Raw genomic sequence first — 21,884 nt, forward strand, 5'->3', positions numbered from 1 at the left:
AACGCTAGCCTCATATAATGGGTTATAGACAAAAGCGTGTTTATGAATTTAGCTCTACGGCTATCTTGGCCTTTGTTTTGCAAATGGCTTAATAATGCTAGTAATTAATCGGCTGGAATCTTTGGAAATAATAGTTACTGAATATTAAAATCTCATATTGTTGTATTAAATTCATAATTCATTAAAGTTTCGTAATGGAGCATAACGTTTGGCAAGCAGCTGTATCATACTAGATAATTTACAGTTCAATCAGGCTTGCTTCTTGAACATGTATTCCATTATCATCATCGTTTTTTTCGTCAGAAACTTTGCTATCATTCCGTTTTTGATCATGGGAAGTAATGTCATCCTCAAAAGAATCAACTGGTTCAACATTATAATAGTTGATAGCATCATCAATGTTTTCATGTCCATTGTTTTCCTCTTGCTTTGGTTCATGTAATTTTATGTTCTCCATCTTCTCCGTCGGAACATCAGTATCTAACTCGTAGTAATTAGAAATTGGTTCAGGAGATGGTACAGACGTTCTTGTTTCATTTGATATATCCTTTGGCGCATCTTCATCCACAACTGTCTTTGGTACTGAAGGATTTTGAGGAAGAGGACAGGGTATTGACTGATCAGCCTTGAAAGGTACCTCATTCCTAGAAGAACTCAGTATACTTTGAGGTAGGTCAAAGGAAGGACCAGAAGGATGAAGGCGATAAGCGGATGAAAGCCTTTGGTCGAGCAGAGCGTCGTTTAAGCGCATGCACGTTTGAAGCTTTTGAAAAGCCTGCAGCAGTTTGTTGTATTTGCTTATAGTTTCGCCTAAAGACCTCATCATCGTTGTTCTCATATAACCCATATTCTCATGTAACTCTTGTAATTGATATTCCGTAAAAATTGAACCGGGAGGAGACTTCTTCAATTTTTCCACGAGTGTAGCATATAGTGTAATATTGTCAGCGTCGGCATTGGAGATCATCGTGGTAGATCCTTGAGGCTTACTTGGGGAAGTGAATGGGGAGCCACGTAAAGTGGTAGAAACGGTGTGGGAAGGTATAGTAGGATAACTGTATGGTAGACTGTTTGTTTGTGAAGGAATATTAACCTCTTTTTGTTGTTTTGGAACGTTTGTAGCTTTTGCTTCCTGAAGGCTAATTTCTATGGCTCGTTTTAATTCTTCATCTTCATCTTCTGGAGGGCCACGGACATAGGAGTCTGTTTTTGGAGGTTTCGTTTCGAAAGCGGAAGATCTTCCTGGATTTGTTTCTGATTCTTTTAGAGATAGCTGAATAGCTCTCTTTAAATCTTCATCTTCTTTGTTCGGCGCAGAAGACTGCGTCTTGGGCTGGGATTTCTTTGACTTGCGAGATACACCTTCGCGATCAACGTTTGAACCTCTTTCCCTTGAAGGCTTTGCTTGTTCAGTAGGCCTATTCTTCAAAGAAAAACAAGATTCGCAAACCCGGACAGGAACATTTATACCAAGCTGGGGTAAGACCACTGTCTTTGAAGAACATTCATTGCAGAAGATACCACCACAGTTTCTGCAATGATGTTTTCTATTTGTGAAGGTAAAAGTAGTACGGCACCGCAAACACACTTGACTATCGGTCCATTCCGGAGGGGTAGACGTATCGAGAAAGCTACTGGAAATAGCTTGCGGCGGCTCGGGAAACGAATACTTATCTTCTTGTAGTTGCTCGTATACGTCCACGATGTACCGCATGCTAAAATTTTTCTCAGGGACTGCAAGTGCCCAAGACTGTATGTAGAAAAGAATAGCCCGTTCGACTTCTTCATCGACTCCGGATGGGGAGCGAAGGATGGAGACCAAATTATCCATAAATTCTCTGGAAGCGACTTCATTTACAAAAGAGGAGCCGCCGTTTTTTAAGCATGTATCACAAAGCTTTAGTGCCAACAGCTGAACGTTTGGATTGGAATGATCAATTCGTGATTTTAGAATACGCATGGCTGCTTTAGCGTCAATTGACTTGCTTCGAATTTTGTCAGAAATATCCAAATTTAAAGCAATTTCTTCAGCTCCAGCCGGAAGCGTTTCTGAAGTAGCCTTCTCTACGTCTACCGCAAATTCCGAATTCGAGTTCCACCACCTTGACATAGTGTAAAGAACAATTGGATAAAAGTATTACTAAAAGATTCAAAAAAGTCAGAATGAGTGGAAGTCCGTATAATCCCAAGATATTAGAATAACAAAGGTTTCGTTTAATGTTGTTCAAGCAGGAAAATGACAATTGAAATATAAGAATTACCAATAAAACGTTTCAAAATAACTAAACCAAAACCTATAAACAGCTAATTGAGGGCGAGTTTCAATAAATGTTGATGGTTCTCAGCAAAGCCCTTAGGTTGAGTAAATAGTTGCTTTCCTGGGGAATAGGGTGATTCCGTCGGCTTCAAAAACAATCATTAACGGATACTTGAAACTTGCATTAAATATATGGAATATAAATACTGAGACATGTCTCGAAATACGTTAGTAAACAAACGAAGCTTTTTGAAATTGTAATTTTTCTGCTTTCAGAGAGATGTATTTGAAATTACTAAAACAAAAACTGATTTTAAATATATATTATAGATGTCAACGGTTGCAACAGTTTGGTAAGAACACTTACTAAATGGAATACGTTTTGTGCAAAGCAAAAGGCAGAAGGTGTGTTTCAGAGTAAATGGAATATTCCACAAAAAGGACTATTAAAATTCATTGCAAACAAAAAAAAAAAAAAGATTTAAATGCTAGTGATGAGAAACCTAGGCGCTTTTTGGTCGTTTTTATAGCATGATAGAAACAATAGTACATGAAAGATTAAGCTAATAAGAGAAAGTAGAGACTATAATAAGAAAGATTAAATAAAACATAATCTCGAATAACAAGGAGGAGAAAAAGAGCCTTCAATCCTTTGCCTTCAGTCTGTATGCGTCTTCTGAATCATTCCTTCCATCTGGGAAGATACGTAGACAAGTATTTATAATATCAAACAATATCTATTATAAGGGTACTTACTAAACAAACATTGTCTTTCCCTACTGTAAGTGTTTAGACGAATACAGGGAGCTGACCAATCTTCCTTCTACAAACCTCCCATTTCTCATTTTGCAGAAATGCCTATTCCTTTTGTAGCACATGCCGTGCAATTTAATTACGATCATGTAGTTTTGTACTGGAAGACGTATCTAAAGGTCTTCTTTACTTTGGCTGCAATAGGCGGCTTCAAATTTTGGACTATGGGTCGCTCTACGACCTGGGAGAGAAAGATGAATGGAATGGTTGTGATTGTTACAGGAGGAACTTCTGGAATAGGAAAACGAGTGGTAGAAAAGCTTGCTTTACTAGGAGCGCATGTTGTAATTTTGCTTCGCTCAGAGCCCGATCAATTTACAGTAGATTTGATTATGGATCTCCGAAATCGTTCAAACAATCAATTTATTTATTCGGAAGTATGTGACTTGAGCTCCATGCTTTCCGTCAGAAAATTCGCTACGAAATGGATTGACGCTTCTCCCATTCGAAGACTCGACATGATCATCTTGTGCTCAGGCTTGTCTCTGCCTCCGTACGTCGATCGCCAAGTTACTGCGGAAGGTGTTGAGTTACAGTGGGCAACCAACTTTCTAGGCCCTTACCAACTAATGCGCATTATGCGTCCTGTCTTATATGGTCAACCCGGCCACAGGGACGTACGTATTATCGCTGCAACGTGCTCATCCTACGTTTTGGGTGACATAAAGTTTGATGATCTTGCTTTAGATAATCACCCATACCCTCGATCGAGTCCCTGGAAGGTTGTGGGAAATGCTAAGCTTGCCCTTATGACTTATCTTTACGACTTTCAAAAGAAGGCACAAAACCACGAACGACCTGACAACATGCCTTGTAATATTCATACTGTAATGGTGAATCCAGGCGTAGTACGTACTCCCGGATTTCGGCGATTCATCTCTTTAGGTCGTGTCTGGGGATTACTCCTATACTTGCTTCTTTGGCCATTTTGGTGGCTGATTATAAAGGGCGCTCTGAAGGGTGCACAATCTTTTTTTCATGCAATCTGTAGTCCGGAATTCGGTGCCACTACTGAGTACTTGCTCGTTAATGAATGCACAATGATAGAACCTTCACGAAAGGAAATTCAAGATCCAGAATATGCAGAGAAATTAATCAAAGCTGCTGATGCCCAAATTGATGAAATTGAAAAGCAATACAAGAAGAAAGGAGCTTCAAAAACAAGCAAAAAGTAATCGTTAGTCGCTTCTGTGCCGCTGACGAAACTCACTGCTGCCATTTTTTTGTTTATTCAATCATAAATTTTAGAGTCCGTTGCTCATAAACTAGAGAGATACATTCAAAAACTTGTACGTCTCGGGAGCAAGAAAAATATGGCAACAGAAATTTTGCTGTATAGCAAGGGACATGGTGATGTTTATGCATAATATATAAAATAGAAACATCAATATACATACAGAGAGAAGAGAATGTAAGGTAAGGAAAAGATATTTATGGTGTCTATTTAAGAATGTATGGTAAACATGAATGGATGCTTTTCTACGTGCATGGTATATGTAAAATTATAATTAAATTCAATGACTTTGATATCAATAAAACCCGAATACCCAATAAAACCAAAAATTTTACTCTAAGCGTCTCATGCCAAAGGTACACATAACCTTTTACTCGGCTAAAACTTGACGCTTATGGCGTTGATAAGGCTTGAGTCTCCATTCAACATCGGCCTCGAGCATGTCCAAAGTACCCAATCGAATTTCGTACAAGCGCATCTCAAAACGGGGACCTGCCTCTGAAAGAATTACTTGTTTCGGGCCGGTCTTCGCGTACAAGTGATGGCGGAAACTAATATAGTCGTCGGAATTGGAAAAAGTAACGACTCTTGGCGAAGTTTCTTTAGGATCCGGGGGAAATAGAGAGGACAAAACCTTTTTGACACGTTCGCCCAGCTTTGAGGTTAAGTTTTCAAGGATTAAATGAGGATAAGCTTCAGACATTGTACCCGTATTGGGGATGTCGTGGCGAAGAACGACATTATGAAGAGAGAAAGAAACGGTAGGACCATAAGGAAGATGTGAGATGACCATGCTGTCTGGGATACCTCGATGTTCATGCAAAAGGACAATGTCAGTGATGTCGTTGGCACGAGCAGCCTCCACCAAACTCCCTACAACAATATTACCACGATTTAAACGGAATGAATTGGGAATCAACAGACGCATTTCCTTGGCGAATTGGGCCAGACGCGACGACGGGTCACGACTTGTGGTGACCAAGACTCTTGGTTCCCGTTCACCCAGACTGTAATATTCATCGTCAATTCCTAATTCTTCATCCTGAGCTGCTTTGCTTTCATCGTATTGGTAATCTTTCTGCAATTGAGTGTCTTGTTGAAGATCCTTATTGAGTTCCTTGTTGTTATCTATAGCATGTCTCAATGAGCGTCTTTTTTCATTCAACTTGGCTTCTTGAAGATCTTTATTTCTTTTATAAATAAACTGACGCCTTTCTCTTGCTGCACGACGAAGCATAATGCGTTCTTGAAAATTTGGCTCTTGGCAGGTTCGTTTCAAGAGGCCACCCCAAACTCTCCTTGGTTAACCTTAGTAAACAGAATACCAGTGAGAAGAATGGAAAACTAATAATAAAGAACACAAAGTGGAAAAAAAAAAGCAAAAGAAATAAATAAAAAGGAATTGAAACGATAATTATTGATTGTAATATTAAAAGAGGAAATCAACTAAGGATGGATCCAACTATGTGCAGATTATTATGTTAAAGACCATCAGGAAGAAAAAAATTCTACTGACGCAAAAGCGTTTCAAGTCATGCCCCAAGTACGATGATGATGTTTTCATCAGCTCTTTGTTTCCATTATTTACAATTTTCTAACGTTCAAATACTGGTATTCTGGCACTTGGGCTTCATGATTATATACGTTCGACACTGATGAACTTTTTGGCAAGATCAACTCAAAACCAGGGCCATTCGTAAGCAAATTCGAACTTGTCTAAATTATTTCAAGTCACTTCAGGCATGTAATATTTATTTACAATTCACTTACCAAAAACAAAGAAAAAAAAAAAAAAAAAAAGCCCTAACTGAAACTAAAAACTTTGCTTAACAGAATCATCAAGAGGTTCTCTGTGTAAAAGAATTGCCTTTATAAAATGATATGCGAGCACAAACAATTGTTGTTTTAAGTAAGCATTTTGTTCTCATTTCAAAGTCTACAAATCCATCTTGCAATAGTTTTCTCAACTCTCCGATTTCAATTATCTTTTCATTCTTTCTATTTGGTATTAAATAATTATATCTTGGATCTTCTATTACATTCTTTACGATTTCTTTTTGAGGCAATAGGTATCTACAAGTAACCCAAAAGGAATAACCATAACTGCTACCAACGGTCAAATTGACATGCATGAAAATACGAGTGTCTTCCATTAATTGACTTTTTGTCGTAAGTAACCTCATAATTGCACTTCCATCTTTACGAATATTTAAATTACGTTGGATGACACTTTCGTCACAGAATAATAATAGTATGTATATGCAATGAGTCGTACAAGTGATGTAAATGCCACTAATAAATTGGTATATATAGACTGGCTGGATGTATATCTTTCTAGTAACTTATACTAAAAGAAGTAATCGAAAATGACCAAATATCAAAAGGGAAGCAAAGTTGAATACCATCCTGTAAGTAACTATGATTATATTAAGCATCTAAGATGATACTATGCCTGTTTCAAACTGGTGGAAAAAGAAGCTGTCATTTTGTTATAGCCGGTGAAATATTAAAAGAACAAACAAAGCTAACAGTACTTTCAATTAGATTGGTGGTTCTACCGGAACTAGTACTTCTACCGGTACCATTCTACAAGTCAAGGATGACACCGGCAGTGATGAAACCCGCTATGAAATTCAAAATGATCATACACAAAAGACCGCTACGTACAAAGAGCGCAACATCTCTCGCGTATTGGATTAATGTGGTTTACGCTTGTTTCTATTTTTTTCATGTACAACTATCAATGCAATGAGATATGCTGATGACTTTTTTTTTTGTTTTTTCACATGTGTGAATTCTTTGCTTGTAATTCGCAATAGTAATAATCGTAAGTAAATTCGCCGTCATCTTCCTTCATTACCAACTTTTACGTCGTCCATTTCCACTATGTTGAAGTTTATGAATTCTTTGTTTGCAAGTAAAAATGTGAAGTGAAGGAGAAAAATATAGGACGCATCAAACAAACCCATGGAACGAATTGGTTCATGAAAAACAGTCTTCTATGTTTGAAGATGGTAGATTCAGAATAATAGGACAAAGTCATTGGTGTCAATATCTGCGAGTTTAAGAGAAGGGAGAAATTATTAAGAAGGGGGAAAAGATCAATAAATTTAGAATAGCGTTCAAAGAATAATTATATTTGAAAGTCAATGACATAAAAAGGAATTGCTGCGCACAATTGCAAATGCTTTATACTTATGCTCTCATAACTTATATAAGACTCGCAAAAGGTATAAGCATCAAAGAAAAAGAAACCGAGTACGTTTATAAGTATACGGATGTTTTAAAATACAAAAGTGACACAAACATTCTTCATCAATTTCTCGTATGCGTTCGCGTTCTTCAAAAAAGAAAATAGCCGAAAGACCATTTCTTTTCCGGATTCTGAATATGTTGTATGACAACATTTGCTTCTACTCGGTTACCAAACATACCCATCACATAAACTCAATGCCTGCTCCTAATTGAAGACCTTTACGGCCTACATCGCCACCAGTAACCGCGATGGGGAGTGTAAAATTCAATTCAAAACGAGCAGCGGGTGATGCGTAAACAAGTCCCAAACCCGTTGATACGCAAGGATGCATGAGAATTGATTTGTAAGTGTTCAAGGGATTTTTAGCATCCAAGTTGGTTAAACCACCAGCATTAGCGAAAACCTGTAATCGGAAGGGCTTTGAAGCATCCAGTTTAGGTAAGGGGAACAACAAACTCGTAGAGAGTGCCAAATAAGCTGTACCGCCGAGGGAATCCTTTCCGTCTTTTGGTCCGAGGCGGTCCTCAGAGAACCCTCTCATACTTGTAGATCCGCCCAGCGTGAAACGATCACATAAAAGAGTAGGTGACTCGTCTAAAGGCTTCATGGCGCCAAGGCGACTGGAAACGGCAAGGGTAACAGATCGTGTACGGTTCAAGGAAAAGGCATACTGATGCCAAAGTTCAGATTTTAAAAATCTGGCATCCCCAGAAACTGGCCCTAGTCCGGCAAGTTCCATCAAAGCGCGGACATAGTTACCTCTTGAGGGAAGGGTTGGGTGGTCCCGTGTATCCACCATGTAAGAATAAGCAAGGGATTGTTTTATAGTATCACCCGCTTGTAACCGAATACTAGGAGAAGCATATTCACTCAAATGAGTAACTCGTCTCCAAAAAAAGTTTTGCGAAAGCTCATGCAAACCACGAAAACGATCTTGATGCTGCAAGCTTAGCGACAAACCTCTGGTAATCAATTCGTGACTTGAGATGGCCTTATTATCACGAACATTGCTATAACCGAGAACACGAAAGTGAGTTGCCGGGCTTGCATTTACGGGAGTTTCAAACTTAGCTGACATCGTAGCACGGTTTCGAGTACCATACGAGACGTTTCCAGATAGGAACTCTGCACCACCGAAAACATTTCTTGCCAAAACGTTGGCGTGAACATTTCCTTCTACATTGCCTACATCGGTTCCTGTTTCAAAGAATAATCGGGGCTTTTCTTTCACTTGAATAATAACGTCCAGATCATTTTCTCCAGAAATAGCGGATGAGGCGCGATCGATTTTAATGTTGGCACTGTCATAAATGCCAAAGGCCATTAACTTCCCCGTTGTTTCTTGAATATTGTTGAGAGTATCCAGAAGGGGCATACTCTTTATAGTTTTCGCGGATGGATCAACACATGATTGTAACGCTTTTTGAAGAAATCCTGCTCGAGTATTGTACGCTCCTGCCACTCGTATACTCGAAATTCCCACCGGCAGAGTGCTGTTTTCCGTCAACTAAGAAGTGTTAGCTTCGCTTTGCCATAATCGTATCTTTCTATCTAATTTGGCAACGTACAATTTCAGAAAGGCTTCTCAATGTCTCTCTCGCTGACTGAATACTCTCCCTGTCAATAGGAGGAACATTTCTAGGTGGTACTGATTCCTGGCTTGACTCAGCACTCATGACTATATAGCCTTATTATTCAACTTTCTTCGAAAAAAAATATACTAGAAAGATATAAAGATCACAAAAAGGCAGTAAAATTCGTAGCTTTGCAAGTTCTGTCTCTGTGTACGACCTTGACTGTTGAAGAGAGATGAAAACACCTTCACTACTGTACGTGTCGTGTCCACTAAGAATAAAAATCCACTTTAGAAACTCCAAAAGCTTTTGTTATTGATTCTCAATAAACTGAAATTTCCATATGCCTTGTTAGTTCAGAATTCAATTTAAAATAAGGTAGCGTTTTCCATGGAACACGAAAAACAAAAGCAGGCCTTAACAGACAAGTTGGATACAGTCAACCAGCTTTATCGAAAGGTAAAGAAGTCTTTATGAAATTATCATGGAATTGCTAACACTTTTAAAAGTTAGCAGAGTTACGGACCACTTGTCCAACGCTGCTGAAATTACTACATCCGGAAATAGGCACTAGTAAGTTTCGACCGGAAACAAAAAATTTAGACGGGTGTTCTTAACATCTGTACAATTCTTTATTTTCTCTAAATTGTTGATCTATTAACTGGTATGCAGGTCAAAAATTTCAGCATAAAGCTCAAGAAGCGATTGCTAGTGTTGAAGGATTTAAGAGTGATTTGGCCTACAATCAGCGTATGAAAGTCATTTTTTTATTGCAAGCTCGCTAATCCATCTATTAGCGTTATTTCGATATGTGACCGAATCTTTTGCAAACAATCAAGCGCAACTATTGCCTACTTATCCCCCGCAAGAGAAAGACATTAACGCAGTTCAAACATCCAAAGGAGAATTGGAAAATAAAAAAGTTGACAAACAAGAAGAACCTTATCAAAATCCTAAAGTTCCGGAAAAGTTGGAAGTTGTACTCAATAGTTTCGAAAACAGCATATCTTCCTCGCATTCATCTGTCTCTGACCTGAAGCCCGATTCTTTTTCGTTGGAAGTTTCCACTGGACTTAAATTTCACGTTAGTTTACAATCCAATGCTGATTATAAAGCGTCATGTATATTTGGTAAATTCGAACCGATAATGTTCTCTATTAATCGCTATAACCACTTTGAAATGCCCTTGTTTCTTCTTCTTGTATGAACTCTTCACAAAAGCTTTTTGACCCTTACTAATGAATGCTAGCCTCTTCTTCTTGATTATTCCAACCTCTACTTGAAACCTTGTCAATTTTGCAAAAAAATAATTTCTCCTATCAATTTAGAACTTCCTTTTGTAAGGAAGTACGATTCCGAGAACAGCAAACATGCTCTTCTCACTTTTCATTATGAATGTGCACTCTCAAAATAAGGTAAAACGGATTATGTTTTCCTTCAGCTAATGCCTTGAATTTATCGCAAGTATCTTTAGGAGAGATTTATTGCTATAATATCAAGTATCATTAAACAAAGCTGGTGCATATTCAATAATTTCTTAATATTATAAACTGGTTTCTTTGTTTTGCACATATGCCCTTTTTAGAAAAATTATGTACGACAGTCAAAAAGCATGTTTACAATTCTACAAATCCCTTTTTACTTACTATGGTAATTACAGTAACTAAAGGTCATTAAGCTTTGTATCTATTAAGATGATTTAGCATATATATTAACCTTAGATGTAAATCCATTTTTCCATAAACCCTGACAATGATGGAGCCTCATATAAGCCCAAAATTTCAAAAACAACCCAAAATAGTGATAACTTGAATCAACTGTGCAGACATATCTTCAACCTGTCAATTAAGGGTTAACTTTCGAACTAGAATTAGGATTTTTATGGCTTGATGATCCATCGTTGTCATGATCTTGTTCTTCCAAAAGTTCAAAGGAGTTTGCCGATGTTACTGGTTGATTCGCAGGAGCTTGTCTAGCAGGCTCTCTTCGTGGTGTGCTACTTTGTCTTGAGGGGCTTCGGCTAACATTTCCACCACGCAACATGGAGCTCAAACTGGTAGGACCATGTGATCCTTGAGTGCCAGATTTCAAACCACGAATACCTTGACCTAATCTGGCATACCCATCTTTATTATTAGACCAATCATTGGATCCAAAGGGAGGGTTACTACCTCTGCCACCCATTCTAGAGTCGCCACGGTTCATGTCGCGATGCATACGGGCAGGTCTTTGAGCTTCAGACAGCGCCTTTTTACGCTCAGCCTCCGCGTGAATCTCTTGAATAGTTTTTGGTCCCTTTTCAATTTCCTTCTTAACATTCCAACCAGCTCTTCTAGAATCAATAACATCCAAAAGCATAAATTTAATACGAGAAGCCAAGTCAGGGATTTTGGTGATAGTTTCCATACGAAGAATGTATACATCCATCGCAGCATGACCCTTTTCAGTAGCATCAAGATTTACACCGACTGTCATTAATAATCTACACAGACTCTCAATTTCTTCTTCCTCGGGATCTGTAACATTACCCAAAAGGCGTTTTATACATTCGTGCATAATCTTTTCGGAAAGCATACTGAGCTTAAACAACTCACCAATGAATCTAACGAGACCAAGACCACGACGCTTGATAGCAGCAGCAATATAATACTCATCAGACATAATCTCAGTCTCTCCAGCACCTCCAGCTGGAAGACTAGCTTTCCAACCACGCTCAAAGTCCTCTTGACAACGGCTTAACAAATATTTTCTAAATAACAAGCCACCCCTAACAGGTTGACCGTTCTTGTCTAATACGTTTTCATCTCTTATAGAGTCATCTATACTGTCCATCATCTTACGAGCAAATCGGGCATACATGTTAGAGAAATTTGGTTCGTCAGTAGCCTTTTCGAATGTCAATTGGATAACTAATCTAAGAGTGTGACCATCAGTCTCTCTACGGGATTGCATGGCCAACTCTAAGATTTGGTCCGAAATCTTTTCGAATTTCTCCAAGGTCATCTTGTTCAAAGAACCCTTAACCTTACGATGAATAACCTCAGGAGGAAGAAGATCTTCTTCCTGTTCAGCCTTGGCTTCAGGCTTTTCAGCAAGTTTCTTAGGTTGCCAACGGTTAGCCGATAATTGCAATGGTTGCACTTGTTCGGCAGGAATAGTTAAAGTAGAAGGGTCAGCCTTTTCGCGTTCACCGCCGCCACCACGACGGGACCCACGCTGGGAACCTCTGTGTGACCCACCATGACCATGATGACTCATGCCACGACTAGGAGCACTCTTGTAATTACTACCAGAACGGAATCCTGTACCTGAATCACCAAAGCCGCGATCAACACCAAGGCGTGACATTGACTTTCTTTCAGAATGACCGCCAAAGCCTGGGCCAGCGTGTGAGTCCCTAGTAGAACCAGAGCGAGAGCTTTGACGACTGGAACCATAACCACCACGAGAACTCTTGTCGCTGAAAGCAGGGGTAACAGTTCCCTTCATTTTCTCATCCCAGCCATAAGCAGGCTTATCTGTGTAATATGTTTGGAACTGCATAAGGAAAGGGATATCGTAAATAAGTTTACCATCCTTAATTTCACCCTCGGTGGCAGGTCGCTTTAAGGGAGAAGGGTAGACAATGCTGGAAATATCTGAAATAACACTAGCTTGAAGTAAAGAGTTGAGAGCAGCAGAAGGTTTCGAAGGAGATTTTAAACTTTCGATGCCAGACAGATTTTCCCTTTTGGGAGTTAAATTGCGAGACTCCACAACAGAAGATTCGGGAGAAATCTTGATGTCCTCAGGCTTGGTCTTATCTTCCTTTTGATCATCGCTCTTTGGCAGCTCGTCAGATTTCGAGCTTCCTTCGACCTCAAGCTTAGCCTTCTCTTCGACTTCGCGTTTAGCCTTTTCTTCAACCTCACGACTGGCCTTCTCTTCAGCCTCATGTTTAGTCTTTTCTTCAGCTTCACGTTTAGTCTTTTCTTCAGCCTCACGTTTAGTCTTTTCTTCAGCTTCACGTTTAGACTTTTCTTCAGCTTCACGCTTAGTCTTTTCTTCAGCTTCACGCTTAGTCTTTTCTTCAGCTTCCTGTTTGGCCTTTTCTTCAGCTTCCTGTTTGGCCTTTTCTTCAGCCTCCTGCTTGGCCTTTTGTTCGGCTTCCAGCTTGGCCTTCTGTTCGGCTTCCTTCTGGGCCTTTTCTTCGACTTCCTTCTGGGCCTTCTCTTCGACTTCACGTTTCACCTTTTCTTCAGCCTCTCGCTTGGCCTTTTCTTCAGCGTGTCTTCTAGCCTCTTCTTCCGCTTTTTCTTGAATACGTTGTTGAACAGCTTGTTTAACGGCGTCCTTCCGCTTGGAAACCTCTTCTTCTGTTAAATGAGGAGTAACAGCACTGTCTAACCGTGGGCTAGATTCTTCAGACTTAGGCTCAGATTTACTCTTTTGAGGAACAACTACCTCAGTATTGGTAGCAGGGTTGACAATTTTCAGCGCACTGCTCTTCTTCTGTTGCTTCACAATAGGAGTAAATGAGCCAGATCTGGAACTTACGGGTGTAGAAGAGTTTGGCGAGTCAACAACTGGTTCCGATACTTGGGAAGTGCTACGGGACATATTGGGGAAAGTTGGTGGTGTAAATGGCGTTTGTGGATATACGGGATAGTATTGAGGAACATAGCCTGGCTGTAACATTGCGCCATATTGCATCATGTTGGGATCAACAATATATGGTGCTTGTCCGTAAATTTGGCCATAGGGAGGTTGCATTGATACAGGCATCTGAACAGGATTAGCAGGTGAACCCATACCTTGAGGAGTATTCCGAGGATTTTGAGCAGAGTTCCGGCCATTGGAAGCGAAAGGAGGGTAACCGGAATGACCATTGTTGTACTGTCTTCTTCCATTTCCTCTGTTGTAGCGCTGAGTATCATTACGACCATTATTTTTATAAGAATAGCCATGCTGATAGTGTGGGGAATATTTATTGTAGGAAGGATAAGAATTTCCGTAGCGTTCATACTGACGGTTTTGGCGGTGGGGTTTACCAGAACTGTTAAATGAGGGTGTGCTAGATGCAGGTGTTTGACCCGAAGGGTCAGCAGGCTCAGAAACTAAGTTTGTGTTATTAGATTTGGCTGAAGCAGCAGAATCATTAGAACTGGAATTATTAGAGGATGGGGCAGCAGCACGGGAACCTTTGGAGACGGGACTGGATCCGGGCTGTCCAGTCGGATTAGAGGAGCTATTTCTACGAGGAACATTGTTTTTTGGTTGGTTGGAAGGAACACTTGCCTTTATGTGCTGTTTAGTAGAAATAGGAGCATTTCTTGTGATTGATCCAAATTGAATTGGAACGGTAGGAAGAGTGTTTGTTGATTGATTTTGATCAGATGGGGTGCTTTCAACAGCATCCTTTGGTTCCTCTTGATTAACTTTTTGTTCTTCCGAGTTAGCCGGTGCTGTCTTTTCGACGTCATGCGTTTGAGTAGCCTCCTCAGACTGCTTTGGTTTTGACCCAGCGCTATGGTTCTGCTTGCTCTCTGAAGAAGCACTCGTGGAAGCTGGCTTTCCAGCATTTGAAGGGGCTTCCAAGGGTTTCTCCTTGTTAGCAAGTCTACTTGAAGCCTTTTTTTCTTGTTCCTTCGCATCCTTTACATCTGTTTTTTTTTCAGAAGTGGCAACGGGCTTTTCAGGATTAACCGATGCATTTGTTGAAGGAGTAGTATCTTGGGCATCAGCAGTAGCCGAGCCAGCAGTCGAAGGTTTAGCAATATCAGTGGATGGAGCAGCAGGCTTCTCAGAAGTTGCGTTTTGTGGTTTTACGTTTGCATTTTTCATAGACTGGCTAGCAGCCAACGCACGTGCATAACTAAACTTTTGAGTATTCGATGGCGGCTTCGAAGACATTCTCTCTTAGTTTTTACGTCAAAGAAAATAAATAAACTGAAAGAGACCACCAGAAATCGAAATCTTTCAATTAGTACTTCGTTTGTTTTTTTAAGAACAACCGAATCTTTCTTTCGTTCTATATTACCCCGAAAGAAAAATTACTAATTAGAGATTCTAAGGGAACGGAATACAATAAATAAACCTATATTCCAAATTCCGTTAAAAAAATAAAACTACCCTCCAGAAGACTGGATAACAAATTTTCAACTGAAGTAGTTGGGTGGGTTGGTGGTGGTTAACAGGAAAATTCAAGATGGCGGCACTAAGGCAGCCGGTCCTGATGGCAAAGAGAACAATTTAACGACATCGCTGTACATCATTGTATACGACACCACCAAAGAAATACCAGTATCTTTTATGCTGTAGTATTTGGTAAGTTAGTCCTTATATATTGAATGTTTGGAGTAAAAAAAGTAGTTGTTTTGGGGAACTTGATTAACGGTTGAAGTTGGTTCGCCGAATGAACTGCATATTTAGGTCTATCATGTATTGGCGTTGAGCGTACAGATACCTTGCCCTCTATTCATAGACATGAAATAATGATGAAGTTGCTAATCTCTAGTACATCGTACTTTTTCTATATCTTGTTGACTTTTCTTAGAAGCCGTTTATTTAATTGCGTTCTCCTTTTCATGGGACGTCTGCCTGTAAACGAAGAAGAGAAATTCAAAATATACTAAAGACACCGGTGTTATTAAAAAATGGCTTCAAGTGTTGTTAAAATCTTAGTTAACACGCAGTCTTGGTCCGATCAGGTGAATGTATGCAATAATTCCATAGTTTTGCTGCAGATGCTAACATGTACCTGTGTCTTAGTCGTCCCCAGAACTCCAGTTGTTACTTCCGGAAGAAAAATCGCAAGTAAAACGATACTATTTCGCCAAAGATGCGAATATGGCGATGGCTTCCATGCTCGTGAAGCGGCAGGTACTTGCTACACTTTTCTGTACAAAACCAGACTCTGTGCGGATAAGTATAGCCGAAAATGGACGTCCATATTACTCCAAAAAAGTTTCCGAAAACACCGATTTCGATTTTAATGTGTCTCATTATGGCGGTATGGTAGTATTCGTGGGTATTTGGATTTCCAAGAATAGTCCAATTTCGACGCAAAGTCCACGCAGCATTGGTGTAGACATAGTTGAGTGCAAAAGCCTAAGTGACGAACCCAACTGGATGGACGATTTTGAATTCGTATTCAATCGGGAACAGTGGACACAGGTTTTCTCCTCCGGCGATCGTTTGGCAGCTTTTTTTCTCTTTTGGGCTTCTAAAGAAGCCGTGTTAAAGTCACTTGGATTGGGACTTCATGGTGACCCTGCTCTCGTTGAATTACAAATTCCGGTGTTTCAAGATTTCGTATGCGGCAGCAACATACATGCGTTGCGTGCTGGAACCGCTTCCTATGCTAAGAGCAGATTTCAATTAGAATTGCAGAAATTAAATATTAATGGATCTGTATTTTTCATTGCGATTGCTTATCCTGCCGACCTTGAAGTTTTAGAGTCCGATTGGCTAGAGGTGTCAAGTCTTTCTACAGATCATCTTCAACAAAAAATCATCGAAAAATTTAATTACAATACTATGAAATTTTAGTTTTGCATTCCGTTCATACGCTACAGAGGATAAATCGTTCTTTTTGGTATGCCATCTCGCTACCTTACTCGTTATCTGAAGTACATTTCGAGATCATCTTTTTCATCCTCTTCTACTTCTACAAAAGTAAATAAGCATTTTTTTTGCTTGTTTTAATGTTTCACTCATCATCCCATCTTGTCCTTCCAAACTTTTGTTGTTCATACTCGTTGAGCCTCGCTATAATACAGCTTGTTGATGTTGACACGGTTCTACTTCAACAAACAATTGAATTATTGAATTGACATGGTAGACCGACTAAAATGCCTTATCTGGTATTCTATTGATAATCAGCAGTATAAAAATGCCATCTTTTACGCAGAAAGGTTGTATGCCGTTGAAGATTCAGGCGAAAGTTTACACCTTTTGGCATATTCGCATCTTCTTAACCTTGATTACAACATTGCTTTTGATTTATTAAATCGTAATGTTAAGCACATTCCCTGTGTATTTGTCTTTGCAAAAGTGTGTTTAATTTTAGGTCGTTACAAACAAGGCATCACTTCTATAGAAACCTGTCGCCCGCAGTGGAAATCTATATTGCCAAACTGTAAGTTCTCGATGCAAGGATGCGTTTTGAAACTAATTCTTTAGTAAATGATACCAATGCTAATCGAGGTCGCCCGGACGCCTCGAGCATGCTTGATGTCTTGGGCTTAATGTACAAAAAGGCGGGTTATATAAAAAAAGCAACAGAATGCTTTGTAGAATCCATTTCCATAAATCCATACAATTTTACTTGTTTTCAAAATTTAATCGCAATTGGTATGTTATAATAATTTCTTCTTGCTGCCCTGACGAAAACGGCCTTGCGACAAAATCATTATAAATGATGTTGCTAACTATGAACTAGGAGTCCCTCTTGATGTGGATAACATTTTTATTCTACCCCCATATTTGAATGCCCCAAAACTTTCAGAAAAATTCCAATTTAATCCTCCTTTGGCTGGTCCTGATACCTATTCTCTAAAACGTGGAAAAAAACCTTTCCCATCACTAACGAAGCAAACAACTTCCGAGTTCCCAGTCAACCCTTCCTCCAGTTCTTCCATGTCGGCTTTTACGAATTGGTTTGACCGAGTTGATCCTAACACTAATGACGCGGAAGAGGAAGGAATAAAAGAGGAAGCAAAATTAAACCCAAGTTCAGCTTCCTATACCGATTCCTTAAAACCGTCTACGAGTTCGTCTTCTGTGCGAAAAGACATTCTCTCTAAAAATGAGGTTGCAAGTGCAAAGCTATCAACATACAAAACCGGTGCGCGCTTTGCAGCCAAGTTACGCGAAGCTAGCAACAAACGAAATGAGGGAGAGCTACCTTTAAATTATAAGGATGAAGATTTCAATTTGTTAGAGCTACTAAAAATCTTTGCAAAAGGTTGCTATTTTCTAGCTTGTTATCAGTTAAAGGAAGCATTGTCTTACTTTTTAAGTTTATCACGGGAGCATAGGATGACACCGTTTGTACTTTCGAAAATAGGAGTCACATACTTTGAAATGGTCAATTACGAAAAAGCTGAAGAAGTATTTCAGAAGCTTCGTGATTTACGCCCATCACAAGTAATAGATATGGAAATATATTCTACAGCTCTTTGGCACTTACAAAAATCCGTTCCTTTGTCTTATTTAGCTCATGAAATGTTGGAGACCAATCCATACTCACCAGAGGCGTGGTGTATATTAGCCAATTGCTTCTCTTTGCAAAGGGAGCACTCACAGGCACTTAAATGTATAAATAGAGGATTACAGTTAGATCCTACCTTTGAATATGCATACACGCTTCAGGGTCACGAACATTCCGCTAATGAGGAGTATGAAAAGTCGAAAACTTCGTTTAGAAAAGCGATACGTATCAATGCCCGACATTATAATGCTTGGTATGGTTTAGGAATGGTCTATTTGAAAACAGGAAGAAATGATCAGGCCGACTTTCACTTTCAACGTGCAGCCGAGATTAATCCCAACAATTCCGTTTTAATAAGTTGCATTGGTATGATCTTCGAGAGATGTAAAGATTTTGAAAAAGCTTTAGAATTTTACTGCAAGGCCTGTGAGTTAGATGAAAAATCCTCGCTCGCACGTTTCAAAAAGGCAAAAGTTTTGATTTTATTGCACAATTATGATAGAGCATTAACCGAGCTGGAACGATTAAAATCCATTGCACCAGACGAAGCTAACGTTCATTTTATGCTGGGAAAAATATACAAACAAAGAGGACAAAAGAATATGGCGATGCGGCATTTGACAATTGCATGGAATTTGGATGGAAAAGCCAATCACATAATAAAAGAATCCATTGAAAATCTGGACATCTTAGAAGAAAACTTACTCACTGAAACGGGTGAAATTTACAAGAATTATGACAATTAGGGGAAATCCTTTTATGACAACTCTCAACTATATAATTATGGTTTATAATGATTCTCAGGTATAAGCTATTAATAGGATAGAAAAAAGAATTATAATTTATTTTTATTTACAAAATGACAATATGTAACAGATATAGTCTTCTGAAACAACCGTTGAGCTTTTTCATTGCAACCGCATACAGTACTCACCGTAGGATAAATTAGGTACTTATGAAATCATTCGTTTCTCCGTTCCCAACCTACCGATTTTGTGATTAACAACTTCTTTACCAGAACACATTCATTTTAGTCTTGACTAAATAAATAAAGAGAAGAAGGGTAAAGGAATCATGGGATTCTTAAAAAGTGCAGTATTAGCTACGGTTTCGATTTTTGCTGGGTTATGTGGCATTAACAAGGTTTTTTGTCTGCCAGAGCCTTTCCGATACTATTTCCGCTACTTTGCATGTTTCACTTTTCTAGCAATTAGTGCTGCTTATGGTGTTGTTGCTTCTGCCATATGCCGTTTATGTGGACATCCAGTTTTAGGACAATATCTCACTGCGAAAGCCTACTATCGCATGACGAGCCCAGTATTAGACGTCCGTTTCCGAGTTGAAAACGATGAAATCTTAAAAAAAAACAGGCCGGCTGTCCTAGTGGTCAATCATCAATCGTAAGCATAAAATGATAGCAAGCGATTGCAACAAAAGAACTAACAGGATTAAGTGAACTAGACATTTTGCTTGCAGGAAGCGTTTTCCATCCCAATTTCTCAATTATTTCAAAAAAGTCCTTAAAGTACATTCCTTTACTAGGATGGTTCATGCTACTTTCAGATGCCGTCTTTGTCGACCGAGCTAGACGTGAAGATGCCATTGCTCTTTTCGCAAAAGCTGCTCAACGTATGAAAAAAGAGAATCTTGACATTTGGGTTTTTGCTGAAGGAACTCGTACTTATGCAGAAAAGCCATTACTCTTACCGCTTAAAAAGGGTGCTTTCCATCTGGCTGTTCAAGCTCAAGCTCCGATTATTCCTATAGCTGTTCAGAACTACTCCCACATATTCCATCCTCCCACTAAGGTGTTTAGTAGAGGTGAAGCACTTGCGAAGGTTTTAGATCCCATATCTACAGTTGGCAAAACAGCTGCAGATGTGAATTCTTTGTTGCGTGAAACACAAGAAAAAATGGAAGCTGCTATGATTGAAATTGATGGTTTTGGAAAAGAAGATACAAAAACCAAGTAAAGAAAGGTGGTGTGTAAGGTGAAGTGCAGTCTTTGAATACTTCGTTTATTTGATATTTTTTTGTTTAAGTAAATAAATCTCTACTGGATCGAATTTTTATTCCTTCCTTTATTTCATTGCATTTAAAATGAAAACAAATTGTACATTCCGTACTCCACATTGTTCTTAATCCACTGTAGCATATGTTTTGACTATAAGCATATTTTGTATCTTTATAATATTTCCTTTTAGCATATGCTACCAATCTTACCCAAATATATGCGTATACATTAACGAGATTTACCGCATAATATTTGTCTCGACTGGTTAGAAAACTTGAGTTGAACAGCTACTGAATCACTTTCTAATAATCCTTTAATATTTCGTTTTTTTTTTTAAGAACCAGATTCTCTTACTATTTAAAGAGAACTCTTGCAAGATTTTAAGGTGGAGTTGCTGAAAATTTGAATGAGTAATATCTAATTGCGGACATTATGCAACTATATTCCTCTGAAAGGTAAGTTAGCGTACAAAAGAAGAGAAGATGCAAGAAGAAATCAAAATATTCAAGGAAAGAAATTGTACTAACCTAGTGTTTAGTGAGTCAGACGAATCACAATATTGGGTTGACTGGTTTTTGGGGCTTAAGGGCAATGAGTTTTTTTGCGAAGTAGATGAAGATTATATACAAGATCGATTTAATTTGACTGGTTTAAGCCAGGAAGTTCCTCAATACTCTCATGCTATAGACTTAATTTTGGACGTTTTGGATCCTGATTTGTCTGAAGAAATCCAGGATGAAGTGGAAGCTAGTGCCCGCCATCTATATGGTCTGATTCATGCCCGTTATATTTTAACAGCTCAAGGGCTGTACAAAATGGTAAGTTGACCATGTGAAAAAATACTTTCAAAGCAGTTACAGCTTCCTCTTCATTTTGAATGGAGGGGAGTCAACACGTTTTGTAATTGCAGACTGATACTTGTCTTCATTATTACTATCTCAGTAGCTAACAAATCAATAGCTTGAAAAATACAAAAAATGTGATTTTGGTCATTGTCCTCGTGTTTTATGCAACGGTCAGCCTATGCTACCAGTAGGTCTCTCTGACATACCTCATACGAAATCTGTGAAGCTTTATTGTGCTCGATGTGAAGACGTATATACTCCAAAATCACAACGACACGCTTCAATCGATGGTGCCTACTTTGGTACTTCTTTCCCTCATATGCTGTTCCAGGTTTATCCTGAATTGGCAGTCCCGAAGTCACATGAAAGATATATCCCTCGCATCTTTGGATTTAAAGTACATTCTTACTCTGGAATTTATCGAAAACAAGACAACTATAAGGAAAAGCAGAAAAAACGTCTTCAAGGGGATAGTGCCGATTCTAAGGAAGAAAACGTTGTAACTTAAGCTATAGCAATATCTTTAATATACTCTCCTTTATTGTTTCTAATTATTGAAAATGTTGAACTAGAAACATCTCACGCATGGTGTTTTTAATTTGCTATACTTGACTGTGCGTCGAGCGTGGTACGTACGGAAGAAATAAAAAGAGAAAATTTATTGTATCGTTTGATGTTTAATAAACTTCTTTGCACAC

The 21,884-nt window shown here is 38.9% G+C and overlaps 11 protein-coding genes across 11 annotated transcripts; 7 read left to right on the forward strand and 4 right to left on the reverse strand.

Annotated features, from left to right (window-relative positions):
* Positions 1–238: 238 nt before the first annotated feature.
* Positions 239–2,110, reverse strand: sst4 (sorting receptor for ubiquitinated membrane protein, ESCRT 0 complex subunit Sst4; the record flags this gene model as incomplete). Its single annotated transcript, XM_056182506.1, has 1 exon — positions 239–2,110. The coding sequence occupies one exon, from the start codon at positions 2,108–2,110 to the stop codon at positions 239–241; it is 1,872 nt and encodes a 623-aa protein (XP_056038275.1).
* Positions 2,111–3,111: 1,001 nt separating this feature from the next.
* Positions 3,112–4,245, forward strand: pbr1 (ER oxidoreductase Pbr1, implicated in lipid metabolism; the record flags this gene model as incomplete). Its single annotated transcript, XM_056182507.1, has 1 exon — positions 3,112–4,245. One exon carries the CDS (start codon positions 3,112–3,114, stop codon positions 4,243–4,245), a length of 1,134 nt encoding a protein of 377 aa, XP_056038278.1.
* A 429-nt stretch (positions 4,246–4,674) lies between these two features.
* imp4 (U3 snoRNP-associated protein Imp4) lies at positions 4,675–5,541 on the reverse strand (the record flags this gene model as incomplete). Its single annotated transcript, XM_056182508.1, has 1 exon — positions 4,675–5,541. The coding sequence occupies one exon, from the start codon at positions 5,539–5,541 to the stop codon at positions 4,675–4,677; it is 867 nt and encodes a 288-aa protein (XP_056038376.1).
* Positions 5,542–6,670: 1,129 nt separating this feature from the next.
* Positions 6,671–7,004, forward strand: prl65 (tudor domain superfamily protein; the record flags this gene model as incomplete). The annotated part of the gene is made up of 2 exons (XM_056182509.1): positions 6,671–6,712; positions 6,849–7,004. The coding sequence occupies 2 exons, from the start codon at positions 6,671–6,673 to the stop codon at positions 7,002–7,004; spliced, it is 198 nt and encodes a 65-aa protein (XP_056038077.1).
* Positions 7,005–7,741: 737 nt separating this feature from the next.
* On the reverse strand, positions 7,742–9,236 carry sam50 (mitochondrial sorting and assembly machinery complex subunit Sam50; the record flags this gene model as incomplete). Its single annotated transcript, XM_056182510.1, has 2 exons — positions 7,742–9,067; positions 9,129–9,236. 2 exons carry the CDS (start codon positions 9,234–9,236, stop codon positions 7,742–7,744), a joined length of 1,434 nt encoding a protein of 477 aa, XP_056038072.1.
* Positions 9,237–9,524: 288 nt separating this feature from the next.
* pmc3 (mediator complex subunit Med27) lies at positions 9,525–10,548 on the forward strand (the record flags this gene model as incomplete). Its single annotated transcript, XM_056182511.1, has 5 exons — positions 9,525–9,593; positions 9,644–9,707; positions 9,807–9,884; positions 9,932–10,335; positions 10,384–10,548. 5 exons carry the CDS (start codon positions 9,525–9,527, stop codon positions 10,546–10,548), a joined length of 780 nt encoding a protein of 259 aa, XP_056038086.1.
* Positions 10,549–10,979: 431 nt separating this feature from the next.
* On the reverse strand, positions 10,980–15,026 carry tif471 (translation initiation factor eIF4G; the record flags this gene model as incomplete). The annotated part of the gene is made up of 1 exon (XM_056182512.1): positions 10,980–15,026. The coding sequence occupies one exon, from the start codon at positions 15,024–15,026 to the stop codon at positions 10,980–10,982; it is 4,047 nt and encodes a 1,348-aa protein (XP_056038460.1).
* A 743-nt stretch (positions 15,027–15,769) lies between these two features.
* lys7 (alpha-aminoadipate reductase phosphopantetheinyl transferase Lys7) lies at positions 15,770–16,664 on the forward strand (the record flags this gene model as incomplete). Its single annotated transcript, XM_056182513.1, has 2 exons — positions 15,770–15,829; positions 15,885–16,664. The coding sequence occupies 2 exons, from the start codon at positions 15,770–15,772 to the stop codon at positions 16,662–16,664; spliced, it is 840 nt and encodes a 279-aa protein (XP_056038088.1).
* Positions 16,665–16,949: 285 nt separating this feature from the next.
* nuc2 (anaphase-promoting complex TPR lobe subcomplex subunit Apc3) lies at positions 16,950–19,073 on the forward strand (the record flags this gene model as incomplete). Its single annotated transcript, XM_056182514.1, has 3 exons — positions 16,950–17,253; positions 17,298–17,468; positions 17,557–19,073. 3 exons carry the CDS (start codon positions 16,950–16,952, stop codon positions 19,071–19,073), a joined length of 1,992 nt encoding a protein of 663 aa, XP_056038087.1.
* Positions 19,074–19,401: 328 nt separating this feature from the next.
* slc1 (1-acylglycerol-3-phosphate O-acyltransferase Slc1) lies at positions 19,402–20,300 on the forward strand (the record flags this gene model as incomplete). The annotated part of the gene is made up of 2 exons (XM_056182515.1): positions 19,402–19,727; positions 19,781–20,300. 2 exons carry the CDS (start codon positions 19,402–19,404, stop codon positions 20,298–20,300), a joined length of 846 nt encoding a protein of 281 aa, XP_056038089.1.
* A 473-nt stretch (positions 20,301–20,773) lies between these two features.
* Positions 20,774–21,694, forward strand: ckb1 (CK2 family regulatory subunit Ckb1; the record flags this gene model as incomplete). The annotated part of the gene is made up of 3 exons (XM_056182516.1): positions 20,774–20,796; positions 20,880–21,159; positions 21,302–21,694. 3 exons carry the CDS (start codon positions 20,774–20,776, stop codon positions 21,692–21,694), a joined length of 696 nt encoding a protein of 231 aa, XP_056038488.1.
* Between the last annotated feature and the right edge of the window lie 190 nt (positions 21,695–21,884).

This window comes from Schizosaccharomyces osmophilus, chromosome 2 (genome assembly GCF_027921745.1).
Source record: "Schizosaccharomyces osmophilus chromosome 2, complete sequence".
Taxonomy (NCBI): domain Eukaryota; kingdom Fungi; phylum Ascomycota; class Schizosaccharomycetes; order Schizosaccharomycetales; family Schizosaccharomycetaceae; genus Schizosaccharomyces; species Schizosaccharomyces osmophilus.